Genomic DNA, 20,089 nt, shown 5'->3' with positions numbered 1-20,089 from the left:
AGGGGGGGGGAGGAGGGCAGCATGGTGCTCAAGTACATGGCTATGTAGCTGAGTGGTTACCGAATTAATACGGTGGCCTCATTGAGTCCCCTGGGGATCAAAGTGCAAAGTCGGAAAATCCAAAATGTCTCGCGTTTCACAAGTTCCTCAAATCTGTTGGTACTTTCTTCATTTATCTGGTCGATTGAATAAATCCGTATCGGATCCTTATGGCCTGCATGTTTCTCTTGACAGTGGCGAGAGAAGCTGTGTAAGAGTTAGCCTCTTTTTATATTTGCCCTGTGATTGTTCAATCTATAGTGTAATTCTTGAGTGGTATGGCCGACGTATTGTCCGCACATGCATTCTATAACGTATTTTGAGTGGCAGTCCATATGATGTTTAATAGTAATGGTTTTTCCTGAGGGTATTACTTGTATGGGTTTTTATGCCTGCCTTGATGGTGTTACAGCAGAGGCATCTTTTACTATTGCATTTATAGACTCCATTTTCTTTTTTCCGTTCTCCTTTTTCCTTTTTCTATCTATTGTGCTGTTTCAGTTTGCTCGGTGCTAATATAGATTTCAGAGTGAGCTCTCCTGAATGTAATGTTTGGGCCAGGAGGTAAGGTGTTGGCAAGAACCTGGTTTGCCTGCAGGATATGTGCCAGGTTGTAAGTTGTAATGAAATTTAGACGTGGAGGCTCCTTGGTTGGACGAGAGGTGGCCTTTTCTTTAGGTTTTGCTAGACATTCTTCCGGGGATAGAAGGTTGGTTTTCTCGAAGGCTTCTCTAATTAGTTGTTTAGGGTTTCCCTTCGCTTCAAAGCGTTGAGTAAGCTGTTTTGCCTGGGAGTGGAAAACTTCTGTTCTAGTACAGTTTTTTTTCTTAACCTCTTAAACTGACTATAGGGGATGTTGGTCTTACATTTTTTTAAATGTGCACTATTAAAAGCAAGGTAAATATTTGAGTCTACCTTCTTAAAATATGTGGCCGTAAGTATTTGGTGATTTCCACATCCAAATATTCTATTTTTTCCATTGAATGATGGGAGGTGAGAGAAATTCCCCACGGATTCTTGTTGATGGCCTCAAGAAATGAGTGAATGAGGTCTTGGGGTCCACTCCGAAAGAAGAAGTCATCAATATACCTTCTGTATATGATGACATATTTTTTGTATAATTCGTGGGAGGTCATAAACAGTTCCTCAAACCTACCCATCATCAGATTGGCATACAACGTACCGTCGTAGCTAAAGAAAAATTGTTGGTTAGTATTAGTTTCCATGCAATCCAGTAAAAACTGTTTTTGAGGGATAGGGAGAGATGGATCATTACTTAGTCAGTCAGTAACACATGCCAGTCCAATTTGGTGTTGGATGTTACTATACAGCAAGGATTCTCGGGGTAGGCAATGGTAAAAAATTACCGGATAGTCGGCGCAAGCCGCGTGTAGAAATAACTTGAAGGTAGATTGTAGAGATGAGCGAACTTACAGTAAATTCGATTTGTCACGAACTTCTCGGCTCGGCAGTTGATGACTTTTCCTGCATAAATTAGTTCAGCTTTCAGGTGCTCCGGTGGGCTGGAAAAGGTGGATACATTCCTAGGAAAGAGTCTCCAAGGACTGTATCCACTTTTTCCAGCCCACCGGAGCACCTGAAAGCTGAACTAATTTATGCAGGAAAAGTCATCGACTGCCGAGCCGAGAAGTTCGTGACTACTAGAGATGAGTGAATTTACAGTAAATTCGATTAGACTGGTAAAGGTTTCCAAAGTATTCTTTTTGGCCTTGTCAGACACGTTACGAGGGGTCACCTCTTTCTCAATGAGCACGACTTATGACTTATGATGCCGTGGTCATTGAGAAAGAGTTGACACCTCAAAACGCATCTGACGAGGCCAATAAAGAATACTATGGAAACATTTACCAATCTACCTTCAAGTTATTTCTACACACGGCTTGCGCTGCCTATCCAGTATTTTTTTTTAACCATTGCCTACCCTGAGAATCATACAAATAAAGTGAGAAGTCTATCCACTTGAGATAATCTGGACGGCTGCACCGCGTTTTCCACCTGGACATAAGGCTCGTAGGATTGCTGTGTGCCAAACACAATTGAGGATTTTCCTAGTAGAGTGACGGAAAATATTGATTTTATTAAGACAGGAGGCTCACATCAGAATGCATTATCCTTCTTTATTTTGCCCATTAGCAGAAAGAATGACAGTGTTAAACATAAAAAGAAAAAGAAAACACAGGTGTCCAAGCACCTAGTAACCATAGCAACTCCCTCCTCCATCCCACCAATCCAAGCATAGACTGCCCTATATAACCAAGCTGCAGCCCCTCCTCCTCCTCTTTCTTTATGCCGTGACGAAATCCAGCATCGAAACTGCAGAACTCGCGCGGCGGCGTCCACACGGAGGATCTTGAACCAATAACGCAGAACGTCAATCTTCAAACAGGAACGATCAACCGGATAGGTCACGCAGCTGACCCCAACAAAGAACCGTGGCAAGGCAGAACCATTCTTCAATATCCTGAAAACAACAAAGGTTACAAATAATAACGGGTAGGGGAAACGGGTGGGATGATATTCGCCTCCTGTCTTAATAAAATCAATATTTTCCGTCACTCTACTAGGAAAATCCTCAATTTTATTGCAGACAGGAGGCTCACATCAGAATGCATGTTCAAAGCACAGTACATAGAGAAGCATCATAAATCCATCACAATACAGACATAGACACATGTACAGTAGGTTTAAAATAGAACGTACGGAATGTATCCTCGGACGACCAGTCGGCCGCCCTCAAGAGTTCCGAAAGGGAGCCACCCGTCTGAAGGACTTTGGTCGACATCGCACTCCTAGTGGAGTGAGCCGTGAACAGTGACACATCAATACCCGCTAAGGACATTGTCAATTTCACCCACCGAGCCAATGTCGGGGAGGAAACCGGTAAATATGGCGGACAATAGGAGATGAGGAGCTGCGCCGAACCCGTCGGACGACGCGTAGCTGTCCTCAACTCATAAGATCGAAGACATCGCACGACACACAATTTCGGGCGCGTCGGAAAAAATGGGAAGAAAACCGAACGTAGATCGGTTTTGGTCCTACGACAAATGGAAAAACGAACCCCATCGGGAACAAATTGTTTCCTGGAAATATCCAGGGCCCGTACGTCTGACACACGCTTGATGGAGACCAGGCATAACAACATTGTCAATTTAAACGACAGGAGTTTAAGAGACAAGTCGTCATTGTCTTCCCATGTCTCAAACATGCGTAATACACTGCTAACATCCCACGTGGTGAGATATCGCGAAGAAGGCGGTCTCTTAAACCGCATCCCCCTCATAAGACGGCAGACAATAGGGTGTTGTCCAACCAGCAAGCCATCCACCAACCCATGGGAGGCGGAAATAGCCGAGCGATAAACGTTGATCGTGCGATAAGCTTTCCCCGCCTCAAAAGACTCCGAGAGGTAATTAATGACCTCCGCTACAGGGGCACGTACGGGATCCAAATCCCGTCGTGAGCACCAACGAAGCCAAAGTCCCCAGGCTGATCGATAAGCCGATCTGGTACCTGGAGCCCAAGCGTCATTGATGAGGTCAGAAGCCGATTGCGAAATGCGGCCCCCAAGCGAAGGTGTCCCGAGATCAACCATGCCAATAGCGGCAGTTGATCGTCCGATGTCAAGGGATGAAGATTCCCTGAGGGGTCTCGAAGCAACGTGAGTAGAGGCGGACACAACCTCGGCACATCTATGGCCATCCCCAGGACCTGGGGAAACCATGACTGAGTCGGCCACCAGGGGGTGATCAACACCAGCGTCGCCTTTTGGGACACCGTCTGCCATAATACTCTGGGGATCATGGCAAATGGCGGGAAGGCGTACAGAGTGCTCTGTGGCCACACTTGAAGAAACGCGTCCGTCGCCATGGCGTCCGGATCCGGTCGCCAACTGAAAAATCGTGGCAGCTGTCGATTGAGACGAGATGCGAATAAGTCGATACTCAATGGCCCCCACAGGGCATGGATCGCCTGGAACACCGTTGGTTCCAACATCCAATCGCTGGAGTCCGTGAGGTACCTGGAGTTCCAGTCCGCAATGGCGTTGGAAATTCCAGGAAGATACTCCGCGGTCAACAATATATTCCGCTGAAGGCAGAATTGCCAAAGGACCGTCGCGAGATCTGCGAGGATCTTGGATTTCGTGCCTCCCAGGCGGTTGATGTATTGAACGGCTGCTACATTGTCCATGCGCAGCAGGATACAACAATCCGACCTGTGGAAAGCGAAACTCCTCAGGGCAAAGGTGCCCGCGAGAAGTTCCAGGCAATTGATGTGCAAACACATTTCTGATGGTGACCACTTGCCTCCGGACGTCGATGCCCCGCAGCGGGCACCCCAACCCCGCAGGCTGGCGTCTGATTCTATCACTAAGTCCGGTTTGGAATTGAAAATTGTCTTCCCATTCCAAACCTGGGCATGACGTAGCCACCACAGGAGTTCTCCCTTGGCTTCTGCGGATAGTGGCACTTCGGTTGAGTAGGGCAGACCCTCCCTCAAGTGCCGAATCTTCAGTCTCTGCAGCGCCCTGTAGTGTAAGGGGGCAGGGAAGATCGCCTGGATGGAGGCTGTCAGCAGACCGACCACCCGAGCGAGCGCCCGCAATGAGACCACCTCTGCACGGAGAAGCTTCCGGATCTCCTTGCGGATCGTAGTCAGTTTCCTCGTGGGCAGACTCAGGGTGGCCAAATGGGTATCCACCTCGAACCCCAGGAACTCCGTCCGTCGAGACGGCGTGAGTACCGACTTCTCTTCGTTGAGCAAAAAACCCAACTCCGAGAGCAGAGCGGCCGTCCATTGGACATGCTGCACGGCCAACGCATACGTGGACGCCATGATCAGAATATCGTCGAGATAGACGATCAGGCGTACCCCCCGGCTCCTGAGCAAAGCCATGACCGGTCTCAGCAGTTTGGTGAAGCACCATGGTGCTGAAGAAAGGCCGAACGGGAGGCATGCAAATTCCCATTTGCGACCTTCCCAACAGAACTGAAGATATGGACGGGAAGAAAGGTGTATCGGCACGGTCAGATACGCGTCTTTCAGATCTATCTTCGCCAACCAGTCTCCTGGTAGCAAAAGATCTCTGAGAAGATGTATCCCCTCCATCTTGAAGTGGCGATACAAAACGTACTCGTTTAAATGTTTCAAGTTTATGACCGGGCGGTGACCTCCGTCCTTCTTTTTGACCAAGAAAATATTGCTCACATAACCCGGAGCGTCCCAAGACACCTCCTGAATGGCGTGCTTCAACTGCAGATCCATCAATTCTGAGCGGATCAGGGCCTTGTCGGCGTCCGCGAAGTGTATCGCTGGTGGCCAACAAGTCTGTATCGGAGGATAGAGAAATTCTATTTGATAGCCGGTTACAGTTTGCAAGACCCACGGGTCGGATGTGATCCGGGACCAGGTCCGGAAAAAATACCCCAGCCTGCCCCCCACAGGAACCCATGTTAATGACAGAATAGGCAGTCTCACCTGTGCCCCTGGATCTTGGGTATCCGCGGCTGGCACCCCTCGCTCTCCACGGACGTCCTCTAGGTGGAAAGAATGGAGTCGAGGGCTGTGGTGGCTGGGGAACTGGTGTGTAATATTGTCTGTCAGGCATGTAGTGGCCCCTGTTATAGGGTCTATAGTTGGTGGCACGGCCGGAAGGGCGACCCCTACCCCTTCCAGCCCTGGGGAAAACCTTGTTAGCGCCCACCTTTTTTAAAGAGGATTGGGCTTTGTCAAGGCCCGAGAAAAGGCCAACATACTTATTTATATTTTTAAGAAAGGCCTCCCCGAATAGTAAACCGTCCGCTGGCGGACCAGGTTCGTCGGTAGCCAGGTGAGTAAGTTGGGGATCCAGCCGCATAAGGATGGATCTCCGGCGTTCCGTAGACGCCGCAGTGTTTGCATTGCCGAGCAAGCAAACTGCTCGTAATGCCCAGCCCCGTAAAATGTCTGCATCAATTACTTCACCTGAAGCGACAGCATGTTCGGCCAATTGTAAAATCTTAGTCATAGGCCCAAGGACATCCAACAATTTGTCCTGAACAGTTTTGAAAGATTTGTCAATACCCTTTTTAGGGTTTTTACCGGTCTTAACCAGATAGCGCACCAGAATGGGGTCCAACTCTGGCGTCGTGGCAACATTATTGGGCAGTGACGGTCGTGGACACTCCGCCCTCAGTTTATTGCGGTTGCGACCATCTAAAGATTTGCGCAGCCAAGCCGAAACATAATCAGCCACCTGTGACATGGGCGTCCACTCCCCCGAACGGGGGTGTTTGATATTCTCCGGGCTGAAGAATGGAATTCCCATGGAATCCAAGATCGCCCCGGGGGCGCTTGTGTCAGCGGAGCCATGTGGAGGAGAACGACTCGCGTTCCCTTCCAGATCCTCGTCCTCCAACTCATATAAATCATCATCCCCAGAGTCTGAGGTGCCATCTGAATCTTCAACAAAAGAGTCGGGTTTATTACGCCTGGAGGACCGAGAGGTTCCACCGGGCACGTCATCCCCATCTGTGGGGTTCTGAGCACTCACATTGGTATCCTCAGGAGGCACTGAGGTCTTAGTTAGTTTAGAACCACCTCCAATAGTAGGTGTATTGGTAAGGTGGGTATCTAAGTCGGAGCAATAGCGTCTCTTCCGGTCCGACTTGCCGGGTCTTAGTAGGCTGGAAGCCTGGGATTGTATGTGGGAGGCGACCAAGGGGGTATCTGAAGAGGCCGGCCCTTCCCGGTGTTGCCGTGACAACGCCATGGAAACAGATTTTGATATGCTGTCATTGACAGATGACATGGCGGAGGCCAGGGCGGATTGGACCGATGTAGACACCATCTGTTGCAATAATTCAGAAGGGGCTAGGAGATGGTCCTGAGATGAATGAGTCAGCCCACCATTAGGTGGAGATAGCTGATCATCAGACATGATGTAGTTAAAATATGTATGGATGTACAATATAAGTGTGCAGTCCCAGCTGTAAGGAGAGAACAGACAGAGGGACTAGCATTAACTGCAGTGAATAAATAACATATAAATATACAAGAGTATACAATAAGAGAGAGTAGAGAAAAAATGTTCGCAATAATGTTCGCAATAATGCGCAGCGAAAAATATCCCACTCAGTTGCGAACTGGGTAAGGCGATATTAATGCGCCAGCGCCGAACGATGAACGGAGGGGCCGCGGGGAATCCCTGAGTCGGCGACCGACGAAACGGCCGGGCCGCGCAACCAAGGGACTCGCCGGGGCACCACACAGAAGGCCCCGCACGTAGGCGAGGTAACAGGCCAAAACGCTCGCGAAGCGAACGTGCGGACACGCCCCCCTGCAGCGCGCGAAGCGCTCAGGAGATCTCAGACTGAAAGCCGGAGAAGAAGGGGGGCGGAGTCAGGAAAAATGGCGGAGCGCCAAAGGGGAGAAAAAATAAGTGAAACAGAACAACGGTACAGTTCCCTGGGTCTGAAATACCGACCCAGAGGACAGAAAAGGGGGGGAACGGAAATAGATATATAGATGTATATAGATAGAAAAACACGGGGAGAGGGGGGAGAGAGAGATAAAGATAGAGAGAGAGAGGGACCCTCGCTCCCTCAGAAGCTGGCCACAGAGGGCAGAAGTCCCCCAACCCTGGGAGTACAGGGTAAAGGGAGAAATTACAGTGTGGGTGACAGGAATGAGAATTATTAATGCACTTATCTGTTAGACACTGATGCTGCTAACGAGCAGAAAGAAAGAGGAGGAGGAGGGGCTGCAGCTTGGTTATATAGGGCAGTCTATGCTTGGATTGGTGGGATGGAGGAGGGAGTTGCTATGGTTACTAGGTGCTTGGACACCTGTGTTTTCTTTTTCTTTTTATGTTTAACACTGTCATTCTTTCTGCTAATGGGCAAAATAAAGAAGGATAATGCATTCTGATGTGAGCCTCCTGTCTGCAATAAAATCCAAAACGGTGAGCAGCCACTTTATCACGCTCACTTTGCACATTCTAAAAGTGCTCAAACATATTGCTCAATGGGAAGCTCTGTCTTTTTGTTTTCTCTCACTCACAGTATAAATATACAGCGAGGAGACATCCATGATGATAAAAACAAATTCCGGTTTCCACTCGATATTAAAATAAGATTGTCTGAATATTTTTAAAATCTTGGCAAGGTCTGCACATATTCCTGTAATATGAGGGCTAAAAACTGGAAGATGTTTGTAGGACTATTAATGCCCAAAATGATTGGGCCTCCTGGGGAGTTTTGTGCATCCTTGTGCACTTTTGGGAGATGGTAGTAATATGGTTTTGAGGCATTGTTAATAATAAGAAATCTTTTTTTTTTTCTTCTTTTGGTTATTATTTTATTATAAGCCTCTTCTATTAGAATTTTTATTTTAGTCTTCAGGCTTAGATAGGGATCCTCTTCTAATCTCCTGTAATACTTGGCATGTTCCAGAATATTCAACGCCTCTTTATGATGATCACTATAATTCTGAATGACAATGCTGCCCCCTTTATCTGCCGACCTGATGACAATATCAGGATTGTCTTTAAGTGCCTTTAATGCTTGCTGTTAGTTCTTCGACTGTTTTCCTTCTTTGTGTCCAGAGTAGGTGTCATTCGCTACTAAGTCATGAAATTACTTTATCATGTGACCCTGATTATATATTGGGTAAAACTTTCATTGACAAATCAACATTCACCTACATATTCACTGTGAAAAATCCTCATCCACCTAAGATTTTGACATACGAACCAACAACAATTGATTTCTTTATATCACCAGAGCCTGATATAAGTTTTTGGATGTTAAACAATTGAATAGAAGACATTTGCCGACTTTAGAAGATACAAAGCGCCGTGACTACTATACCAAATGGCGCCCATGAGCATACATTTGAAAAACAGAAATAACATATATGCACACAGAATAATACTCCACACAAGTCTTTTTAACACTCCTTTTATTGTATTTTTTGTCCTAAGAAAGCATATATATATATATATATATATATATATATATATATATATATATATATATATAATATATAATTTGTATCACTTGTTATATGTGCCGACATGACCCTTCCGGTCCTGAGATTACGTCACTATGACATTCTCCCTTCCCGTATTTTTTTAAATTGTTACATGTATAAAAGTAATGAAGCTGTATCTATGTACATGATCTGATGAAGCGAGGGACCCCTCACGAAACGCGTAGTCTTTTAAGCTGAATAAAGAAAAGCATACAATATTTCACGCCTCCTGCTTCCTTACTGTCCCATATCCTCCTCTGGGACACACGAGATTCATCCCAAGGCGCCTAGATCTGCATCCATTTTTACATGCTGGACCGGAGACCTTGACGTCTAGACCCAGCACCAGCTACATTGCTAATTACACAAGGAACACTATATTAAAAGTTTTATTTGGTGACAGGTACTCTTTAATTAAATAGATTTAAATCCTATCAGTCATATTGTATGCCCTTTTAGCTTTATAAATAGCTAACTTGAAGTGTGTTAGGATGTCCATACTTATGACTTACTAATAATAATTTCCTTTTGAAAGGGCAACGCAAAGTTAAACAATGATAGTAATGTTGATTTTTACTCCTTAAAGTTACTATTTTCCATAAATCAATAGTTCAAATGAAGATAAGAAGCTTACACACAAATTGACTCTATCCACCTTACCATATCCTCCGTTCTCTTGCATTGATTATTCACTGAAGTATGTACACGTCAGTACACTGAGGGATGAAGTTACAATTGCTTCTTATAGGGGTCTACTTTATAATATCTCCTGTGCTGCTACTGCTTCAGAGGGTGTGCTAGAGGGGCATAGGATCTAGTTTGTGTCCAGTTTTTGGCAGATATCATAGCATATAGTCATCATCTATCCTGGAGCAGAGCCCACCGAAAACTATTACCTGTAGAATGTGAAACACATGTGAAAATATCCTTCCATTATTGGCCAGAAATACTGCTACACTTCATGTACACACATGACCGCTATATACCTCAGCATCAGTTGAGCATTTTGCCTCATTTTTGTTGTCACAGGATATACAGGAAAACACTGCAAACATTTGTTGCATATTTATTTGAATCTGATGTAGGTATCTATTTTTTTTTTCACCATTTGAGTTAAAATCCTCTTATTAGTCTAATCTTAAAGTGTGCTTTGAGTGGATAAGATTATATGTAAACTAAATTTAATTTGCCTAAAACAAAAGAGAATCCAAGGAAGAAGAAAAAATAGCACAGCTTTGAGATTTCTAACACCGGGCTTAGACAGCTGTACTGGAGGAACTTGGAGTTGAAGTGAGCCTTATGTGCCAGCTCCAGGGTTAGCTGAATATCCTGCCAGGCTACCAACATAAGTGAAAAAGCAGAGTCAGCACTGTTTGAACGTTTCTTGCTTTTTATGTTAGCTACCATCTGCTTCTGATGCCTCTAATGCAGTCTGCCCAGCAGTGATGTAATTTCTTTATGTGCTGCACCCCAGATGCTTACTTTCAGTACAAAGGGATGCCAGTGACATGACATCACATGACAGCTACTATGTGACGTGTAATTTGGCCAGTTGCCAAATCGGAATTATACCCCTGAAGAGTCTGTCTGTATGTTCTCTTAATCCTTTCATAGAGTGATTGTAACCGTGTCGGCTATGGTTGCTTTAGAGTTAGCAAATGTAGCCTACATGTACGTGCACATATAGGAATCTCTATAAATGCAATTTTTAATCAGTTGGGTATATAATGGTTTATTTTTATTTATATTTTAGATACTTTTTTAGAAAGAGTTTTACAATAACTTGTTACTTTCTATTGACTTGTAGTTTACTGTAGGTAAATACAAAGATAAGACTTTTGCAATGTAGAATGTTCACTAAAGCTGCAAATGTGTGGACACAGAATGGAAGACCATTAACAGTTCAAACATTTTACAGACTTGCCTGGTTATTTCTATTTTGGATGCACCTAAGCAATTTTAAACTATGGGTTGCAAAATAGATTCCTTTTAGACAGTCAGTCCCACACCGTAGACCAGGCCCATTTTCTGAATGGGATAGCAAACATTGGCTGCTGAAGTGCAAGAAAACTGTAGTAATTGTTGCAACCAAGGGCCGAATTTGAAATAAACTCTTAAAAAGGAACATGAGATACATTTTTGTTGAGAAGCTTTGTATGTGATTTCATGGACATGAAATAACCTCTTATAATGTTTGAGCCTGTACATTAAAATTCCTCCCCCCCCCCCCCCATCAGTGTAATGTATTGTGCCCTGTCTTTTTCCTGGTGTCCGGGCCCAATATGTCGCGCTACCTCACATTGCAGTGATTGCAATTTCAGACAGCGATTAGCCAAGCTGCAGCACAACCAGAGCATTTACCAGAGACACCTTGGGAGCGTTGGATGTTTACTTATTTACTACTCTACTACTATTTCTGACCCCCTCCTTACCTGATAACGCCTTAAACACTCGAGTTGCCAACATTACCTGCAAAATCATCTGCAGGCACCAGCCACAAAGTGTGAGCCCGGTTTTCTCCTCTGTATGATGGTCTGTAAACCTTAGATGTGTGGGATCCACCTTGATAAAGCTGATCTCAGGGCATTTTTTTTCTTTGTAAAAATAGTTAACCTCATACATAGAAATAAAAATTGTTTCCTCTCCTTTTTTCATTAAATTTCGGGCGTAGCCATCCCGTCCTGAGTTCTGACCGCTTACATTATGTAAATATATGTAACCAAATATTTACTTGGGGCTTCCATTAAAGGCCCTGAGATCTCGAGGGGTCTGCTAAAGGCTCCCCACCGTGGGGGATATCCTGAACTTTCTAACAGTTTGTTTGGATTGGCTCCCTGCTCCTGTTATCTCATGTCATGAGATCGTTCTCAGTTTGTCGGTTGTATAACCCAGCATTTAAAGTTCAGGCGGATAACACTGGACTTATTAAATTAGGTTTCTGTGTAATGCTGACACAAGCTAAGAAGTTCAGTGCTGCAGGGAGACATGCATCTCGTGAAGCAAGGAGGAGGTTAGAAGGGCACATGTCATATACAAAAATGCAGTATGAATTTATAGTTTTTCCTCTGTTGATGGATTACTAATTCACATAAATAAGATAACATATTGTCAGCTGTTCTTGACTATGCAGCATTTGTAATCTTCTAGTTAAATGGTTTTGACAGTCTTATACGTAAAGGTTTGTTTTTCTGTCATACACCATTGGTTTTGCAGCCCTCTATATCAAGATTTTATGCAGAGGATGGTATCATTTGTTGTCTCACAGGTCAGAAAGCCAATGTTTCAGTTTAACCCAGCTTTCTTAGCCCTAAGCAACCCATTCCATCCTTATTAGAGAACAGAGACAAGCAAATTTGACTATGTTCTATTAACAGCTTCCTAGAAAGCTGATGGGATGAAGATCCTTCCTTTTTATGAAGTCAATTTACACCCTTTTAATTCCAATTTAGTTTAACATGAAAACCTTTTGATGGCTTTATCTTATATCGGAACCATATCAGGGCTTTTTGTGTGCTTAGTGTGTAATATTGCTATCTTACCTACCTTAAAACTCAAAAATGTCGTCATACGTCAAAAATACCATATAAATTTTTTTTTCAATCAAAATAAAAATATATACATAAAAATAGACAAATCATGAAGGTAGGAGCATGTACCGTATATACAGATACATGTGGAAGGCTCTATACAGTAAATGTGGTTTAAGCATACTAACAGGCACTGTAAATAATCTTATGCAATGAGAGCCCCAAATAATTAGGGAGAAAAAGAAATGCATCCTGAAAATTAGCCCAGAGATGAAGGTACATATACACAGTGTAAACAAAAGATTAAACAAACATGGCCTGTAGTGAAAGTGTGAAAGTTGCGCAATTTTTTTTCACTTTGACCTCCTTTAACGTCAGTTATTGTAATGGAGTTAACAGGCAAAGAGGATCCCATTCACTTGAATGTGTTTCCACTCTGGTCTGTTATAACTCCAGTTATTGCGGCCAAAGATAGCGTGAGAAAGACATGTCATGCACAATTTTTTCTCCCGCTGTCTTCCTAACAGACGTTACCTACTGGGCAAAAAACGGTAGTGTGAAAGGAGCCTTATTATGGCTATAGGGGACAGTGTGAAAACAGCAAGATTTTAGATTCCCCTACATGTACATAGTTTTAAAATATAACATTATAGCATTTGCTTTCTAGTGCTTGCTAAGTGTGTTTGCATTTGCATTGAAACCGTGACTGCGTGCATCAGTGCATATATTTTTTTTATTGCTTGGAGGTGCTGACCTTTTTATTTCTTTATTGTAGGGAGTTTACAATTATATATAAAACTCATTTTACTTTTTATTTTTTTGCAGGAAACTTTGAAGTTGGAGTCCATATTGCAGATGTGAGCTATTTTGTTGAAGAAGGGAGCGCTCTCGATTTAGTAGCAAGTGAGAGAGCCACAAGTGTTTATCTCGTACAAAAGGTGGGAACTGTTGCCACTGTTCAGAAAGTAGAAACACTAGCTAAAGGGAATACCAAACCTTGCAACATTGCTATATTTACCGTATTTTTCATCCTATAGGACGCACCGGCGTATAAGACGCACCCAATTTATATGTGCAAAATCTAAAAAAATAAAGATTTTGAACCCAATAGTGGTCTTCAACCTGCGGACCTCCAGATGTTGCAAAACTACAACTCCCAGCATGCCCGGACAGCCGTTTTGCAACATCGGGAGGTCCGCAGATTGAAGACAACTGCACAGGAGGTAATACTCACGTGTCCCCGCCGCTCCGGACCCGTCACCGCTGCCCTGGATGTTGCTCCATCGCTGTCGCCGTGTCCCCGTCGTTCCGGAACGTCTCTGCTGTCGGCTGGGTTTCCTCACTCTCCGCCGCCATCACGTCGTTACGCACGCTGACGCACATACGCGATGACGTGATGACGAGGAAGGAGAGCGCCGGCCATACAGGGGATCCCTGAACGGAGAAGACACCGAGGAGGCAGGTAAGGTCCCTCCCGGTGAAATCGCGGCGGTCCCGAACAGCCCGACTGAACAGCCGGGTTAGTGTCACTTTCCCTTCAGACGCGGCGGTAAGCTTTGATCGCCGCGTCTGAAGGGTTAATACAGGGCATCACCGCGATCGGTGATATCCTGTATTAGCCGCGGGTCCCAGCCGTTGATGGCCCCAGGGACCGCCGCGATAGGGTGTATTCGCCGTATAAGACGCACGACTTTTCCCCCCCAGTTTTGGGGAAGAAAAAGTGCGTCTTATACGGCGAAAAATACGGTACATTACAGTAGCCAACCTATCATTTTATCTTAGATATCAGTCACACGTGTATGAATTTCAGCCATCGCAAATAGCTCTAAAGTGTTTCTCGCACTAGCCTTGCACTAGCCATGAAATCACAAATAAAAGTAAGGCAAGTAAATGTACTTTAAGACAGAACTTTGCATCACAGGCACAATAGTGAAATGTTAATAACCAAGGATAACTGGATAATCAACTGGTGCCAGAAAGTTAAACAGATTTGTAAATTACTTCCATTAAAAAAACGTAATCTATCTTGTACTTATCGGCTGCTGTATACTACAGAGGAAGTTCTTTTCTTTTTGAATTTCCTTTCTCTCTGACCACAATGCTCTCTGCTGACACCGCTGTCCATGTCAGGAACTGTCCAGAGCAAGAGGTTTGCTTTTGGAATTTGCTCCTACTCTGGACAGTTCCTAAAATGGGCAGTGGTGTCAGCAGAGAGCACTGTGGTTAGACAGAAAAGAATTCAAAGAGAAAAGAACTTCCTCTGTAGCATACAGCAGCTGATAAGTACTGGAAGGATTAAGATTTATTAGAAGTAATTTATAAATCTGTTTAACTTTCTGGCACCAGTTGATTTAAAAAACAAATGTTTTCCAGCGGAGGACCCCTTTTAAAGCTTAGTTGTTTGTAATTATGGAACCTTTTGGGAATTCATGCTGTTCGGTTCAAGTAAATCTTAAAGAATATCTGATATTTATTTTGCAAGAACCCAGGTAAGGACTTGAAGCAACACAAATATGACACACTTCCTATGTTTAATGGGAATGTGTCATGAGAGAAATTACATAATGAGGGTACAGCAGCATCCCCCCTCCCTGTAGACTGACCATTGCAATGGAAACGGGTAATGCCCGTTAACATCTTCAATTCATCTAAATCATGCATGCCCTGTCTATTTTCTGCTATGTCCACAGCAGGAAAGCAGATCCCTAAATGCTGCTAAAACAGCTCAGTCAAGATGGCAGCCCTCATTATGTAAAAGGGAAGGGAATCTAGGCAACAAATTTCCTTTCAGTTCTAAATTTTTTTTTAAAGGGACATTCCATGCAACAATGAGATATAGTATGAACTCATCGGTTCTGCCCAAATAGTTCCTTTTAGGTGGGTCCTTTTTTTTTTTTTCTCCTTTTTTTTTCTCCCCCAGGTTCAAAATGATATCCGAGCATCACAGAGACGTCAGCAGTTTCTTTCTTACCTACCTGCACGACTCACTGCTAATAAACATTGGGGGAGATTTATCAAAACCTGTGCAGAGGAAGAGTGGTGCAGTTGCCCATAGCAACCAATCAGATTGCTTCTTTCATTCACAGAGGCCTGTGGAAAATGAAAGAAGCAATCTGATTGGTTGCTATGGGCAACTGCACCACTCTTCCTCTGCACAGGTTTTGATAAATCTCCCCCATTGAGTTTAACAGCGATATTTTGTCATTTATTTGAAATGGTTGGCTAGTTTCTCACAGACTCTGCCAATGTTTGCAAAAACGATCAGCTGGGGTCTACTTTTGAATATATACTTCTTTATTTATATATATTTTTCATAATTTAACCTAATTTAGTGCTTTTGTTATAAATATTTTTATATTGTCATGGACATTTACTGCTGTATCAGGTGGACAGAAGGAGAATAATTTTTTTTTTTTCGTATGATGCAGTGATTTATAGAAACCTTTCACTTGTGCTCACTTAACAGGCACTGGAGCCAACGCTTGTATTATTATTATTAACACAGAATTTGCTATTTTCCATCACCAGCTGCCAAATTCTTAGTTCCTTGGCAAAATGCTGGAGAAATAATACAATTGCTAAAGCACTTTAGTGTGAATCAGCCTTAAACGGTGACCATAGGTGAAGAATGGCTCCTGTATAGTTTTGCAATCTTCACTTGTCTCGAATGCATCTATGTGGTTAGCTCACTGATCTTTTGTGTTTATTTGTGGATTTGCTTCCACTGTAAGCTGGGTAGTAAGATTACTCAACTCTGAGGGCTTGGTAGTGTTTCTTAGCGTTGAGTACATTTGATAGGGTAATTCACTACCTGTAAAAGATACATTATATGGTTTTAGTTTTACAGTAATCCTTAGCACACCCAGGAGCCTTTTTATGAAGTATTGGCTTATCTTGCTTCCTATGTGTACTTTGTGTAAAGGTGCACGTCCTCTGTTGAAGCATGTGCTGCATTACCTAATACTGTAATTCCAAGAATAGTCATGAGTGCCTTAAAGGGGTACTCCGCCCCTAGACATCTTATCCCCTATCCAAAGGATAGGGGATAAGATGTCAGATTGCCGGGGTCCCGCTGCTGGGGATTGCTGCTGCAGCAGCCCGCTATCATTACTGCGCAGAGCGAGATCACTCTGCACGTAATGACGGGCAGTACAGGGGGCCGGAGCATCGTTACGTCACGGCTCCGCCCCTCGTGACGTCACGGCCAGCCCCCGTCATTACAAGTCTATGGGAGGGGGCGTGGGGGTCGTCACGACCCCTGCCATAGACTTGCATTAAGGGGACGGGCGGTGATGTCATGAGGGTCGGAGCCATGACGTCACGCTGCTCCGGCCCCTGTATCGCCCGTCATTACGCACAGAGCGAACTCGCTCTGTGCAGTAATGATGGCGGGGTGCCGCAGCGGCGATCCCCGGGGTCCCCAGCAGTGGGACCGCGGCGATCTAACATCTTATCCCCTATCCTTTGGGGAAGCAGAGGCCTTGCCGGAGCGTCGGGGACACCTCGGGGATGCGGCGACGGCGATGGATGGCGACATCCCGGGCAGCGGTGACGGTCCGGAGCGGCGGGGAGAGGTGAGTACAACTTTCTCTAACAGTGGTTTACAACCTGCGGAACTCCAGATGTTGCAAAACTACAACACCCAGCATGCCCGGACAGCCAACGGCTGTCCGGGCCTGCTGGGTGTTGTAGTTTTGCAACATCTGGAGGTCCGCAGGTTGTAAACCACTGTCCTATACTTTACATTGCACGGTTCCCTCAACATACGATGATTTCAACAAACGATGGTCCGTTTGGAACTAATTACCATCCTATGTTGAGGGACCACTGTATTTATTTTGTTACAGGATGCAGCCTTCATTGTTTTTCATATATCTAAGCCATGTTCACACTATGAGGATTCAGGCCCAGATTTCACTCCTAAATCAGGACAATGTCCAATAAAAAATAATTGGGGAGATTTATCAAACCGTGGGAGAGAAAACGTGGAGTGATTTTCCCACAGCAACCAATCCCAGCTCAGCTTATGAAGTGAAAGCTGAACTGTGATTGGTCGCCGTGGGGAAATCTCTCCACTTTTTCTCTTACACAGTTTGATAAATCTGGGCCTATGTATGTGTGTGATCTATGACGCATAGAAGTAAGGGCACAACATGGAAACATTTAGGCTAAATTCCTTCCCCCCAACAATAGTGTGATCCAGCACTGAAGTGTCAGGAAAGCGTTGTAGCATCCACATTGTCTGAAACACAAGGATTGAATTGTTACGAAGCTCAGAGTCGTATTTCTGTACAAATTCGCTTTTCTGAAATGTGGACTGCGTTTTGAATTTTGCATCTTGTTTGGAAACTATTTCTTAGAAATCTTTTCCTTGGTTGTTGGCAGTAATTACATTTTAAATGGCTTATCAATTTCCTAAAAACTTTTTATTATTTCTTATATTTAAATTCAGCCAAAATTACAAAATGTACTGTTCTCCTATCATTCCAATGTGATCTCTTTTTTTGCTGTATTGCAGGTCATTCCCATGTTGCCTAGGCTGCTATGTGAAGAACTTTGCAGCTTAAACCCAATGGCAGACAGACTGACTTTTTCGGTCATATGGAAAATCACTCCGCAAGGAAAAGTAAGTTTTTTTTAAGGTGTAAAATCTAAGACTGGATCATCATGATTGCAGTCTCGGGACTGATGTAGAGGGACATTTTATTTTATTTATTTTTTGGTGGCTGCAAAGGGCTAGAAGTTCTTCTCACAGGGTGTCTTGTTGTGTTTTTTATTTTTATTTTTTATACAGGAAGCCTTTATCCAACTTTACCTGTGCAGTTACCGTAATTATATTTTTTATTTTCGTATTACCTAATTATATACTTTTTTCACATTTTAGATCCTTGAAGAGTGGTTTGGCCGAAGTGTTATCTGTCCCTGTGTGAAGCTCAGCTATGACCATGCACAAAGTATGATTGAGAGTCCAGACAAACTGCTTGGTGTTGAGGAGCTGCCCCCTGTGTCCTCTGATCATACAGTTCAAGAGATTCAGCAAGCTGTTCTCAACCTTCATCTTATTGCAAAAAATTTACGTCGACAAAGATTTGATGATGGCGCTTTAAGACTTGACCAGGTGAAAAATGTTTTTTTTCCTTATTGTAGTTTGTGTGTGTGTATATATGTATATAGTGCAGGGCTTGATAAATCCATTGTGACTAAAAATTTCCTTCTGGTGCCTAGGTCTTTGTCAATCCTAGCAGTGACGTAAATAGCTTACACCATGCGACTGATTACCTTGCATTCTGCGCTTAGCCACTTATACTAGCAGTAGTGCTATTCTGTGCTGCCCCTGAAGTTGGCCAGCAGTAACTCCTCCCATTCAGAGGCTCCTGTGCTGCCTTATCTTCCTCCTCAAGCTCCAATTTCTCTGCTGCTTTTTTGTTTCCACATGGACGGGGCTACAGCCTGGCCAAAGAGGAAGCTGGGAGGGTGCTTGCCTCCCTCTCGCTTTGGTCTCCATGACTGTCATCAGGAGGCCAGGTAAGAGAGGAGGTGGCTGGAGGTAAGCCCCTTACATTTCCGCAGCCAAGCCGATGGGTGCTGGGAGCACTGTGATGTGTGTGTGTGTGTGTGTGTGTGTGGAGGGGGACTGTACACACGGCCTGGAGCCCTTCCCTTACCTGTGCCCTGCAGCCTGCCACATGTAACAACTCTGCCCAGCTAGCCCCAGGTCATATGTTCTATTGCACCTGCTGCCACTCTTCCTCCTTTCTGCTGCACCTGCTGTCACCCCCTTCCTCCTTTCTGCTGCACCTGCTGTCACCCCCTTCCTCCTTTCTGCTGTCACCGCCTTCCTCCTTTCTGCTGCACCTGCTTTCACCCCCTTCCTCCTTTCTGCTCCACCTGCTTTCATCCCTCCCTCCTTTCTGCTGCACCTGCTGTCACCCCCTTTACCTCCTTTCTGCTGTCACCCCTGTCACCTCCTTTCTGCTGCATCTGCTGTCACCCCTGTCACCTCCTTTCTGCTGCACCTGCTGTCACCTCCTTTCTGCTGCACCTGCTGTCACCTCCTTTTTGCTGCACCTGCTGTCACCTCAGTCACCTCCCTCCAAAAAAGTGTGAAAGTTGAAGAAAGTTTTTAAATAACCCCCTTTCCCATTTTCCAAATAAAGTAAAAACATAACAAATATTGCCACACTAATAAATAATCACATTCCTGATGCTGCACAGTCAATGGCACAAAGACACAAAATTCCAATGGCAAAAATTGCAGACTTTTTTAATCACCTCCTACAAAAAAATATAATGGATCAAAATGTCAAATACTATGCAAATGTGTTACCAATAAAAACTACTGCTCACAGCACAAACTGAAAAACCACAATGGCCATTGCTGGCTCCTAAGTTCAAATCAAATTTGTCATGCCCCTGATAGTGTGTGTACTGTATATGATGTGAGACCTGTTTTTGCCGACATTTGGCAGGTGATGGGATTAGCAGTAGTA

At 44.3% G+C, this 20,089-nt stretch overlaps 2 protein-coding genes across 3 annotated transcripts in view; one reads left to right on the top strand and one right to left on the bottom strand.

Annotated features, from left to right (window-relative positions):
- DIS3L2 (DIS3 like 3'-5' exoribonuclease 2) overlaps nt 1-20,089 on the top strand; it is a 320,278-nt gene that overhangs the window by 219,875 nt on the left and 80,314 nt on the right. For both annotated transcript variants that reach the window (XM_056565531.1, XM_056565532.1), the window contains 3 exons: nt 13,425-13,537; nt 18,118-18,225; nt 18,484-18,717. In XM_056565531.1, coding sequence (XP_056421506.1) covers nt 13,425-13,537; nt 18,118-18,225; nt 18,484-18,717 — 455 coding nt within the window. The remainder of the gene's footprint in view (nt 1-13,424; nt 13,538-18,117; nt 18,226-18,483; nt 18,718-20,089) is intronic.
- LOC130361891 (uncharacterized) lies at nt 2,182-6,890 on the bottom strand. The gene is made up of 2 exons (XM_056565533.1): nt 5,539-6,890; nt 2,182-2,521 (listed from the first exon to the last, which is right to left on the bottom strand). The coding sequence occupies exons 1-2, from the start codon at nt 6,887-6,889 to the stop codon at nt 2,514-2,516; spliced, it is 1,359 nt and encodes a 452-aa protein (XP_056421508.1). The 5' UTR covers nt 6,890; the 3' UTR covers nt 2,182-2,513.

This window comes from Hyla sarda, chromosome 3 (genome assembly GCF_029499605.1).
Source record: "Hyla sarda isolate aHylSar1 chromosome 3, aHylSar1.hap1, whole genome shotgun sequence".
In the NCBI taxonomy this organism is placed as follows: Eukaryota; Metazoa; Chordata; class Amphibia; order Anura; family Hylidae; genus Hyla; species Hyla sarda.
This window is presented reverse-complemented; position numbering and strand designations above follow the sequence as displayed.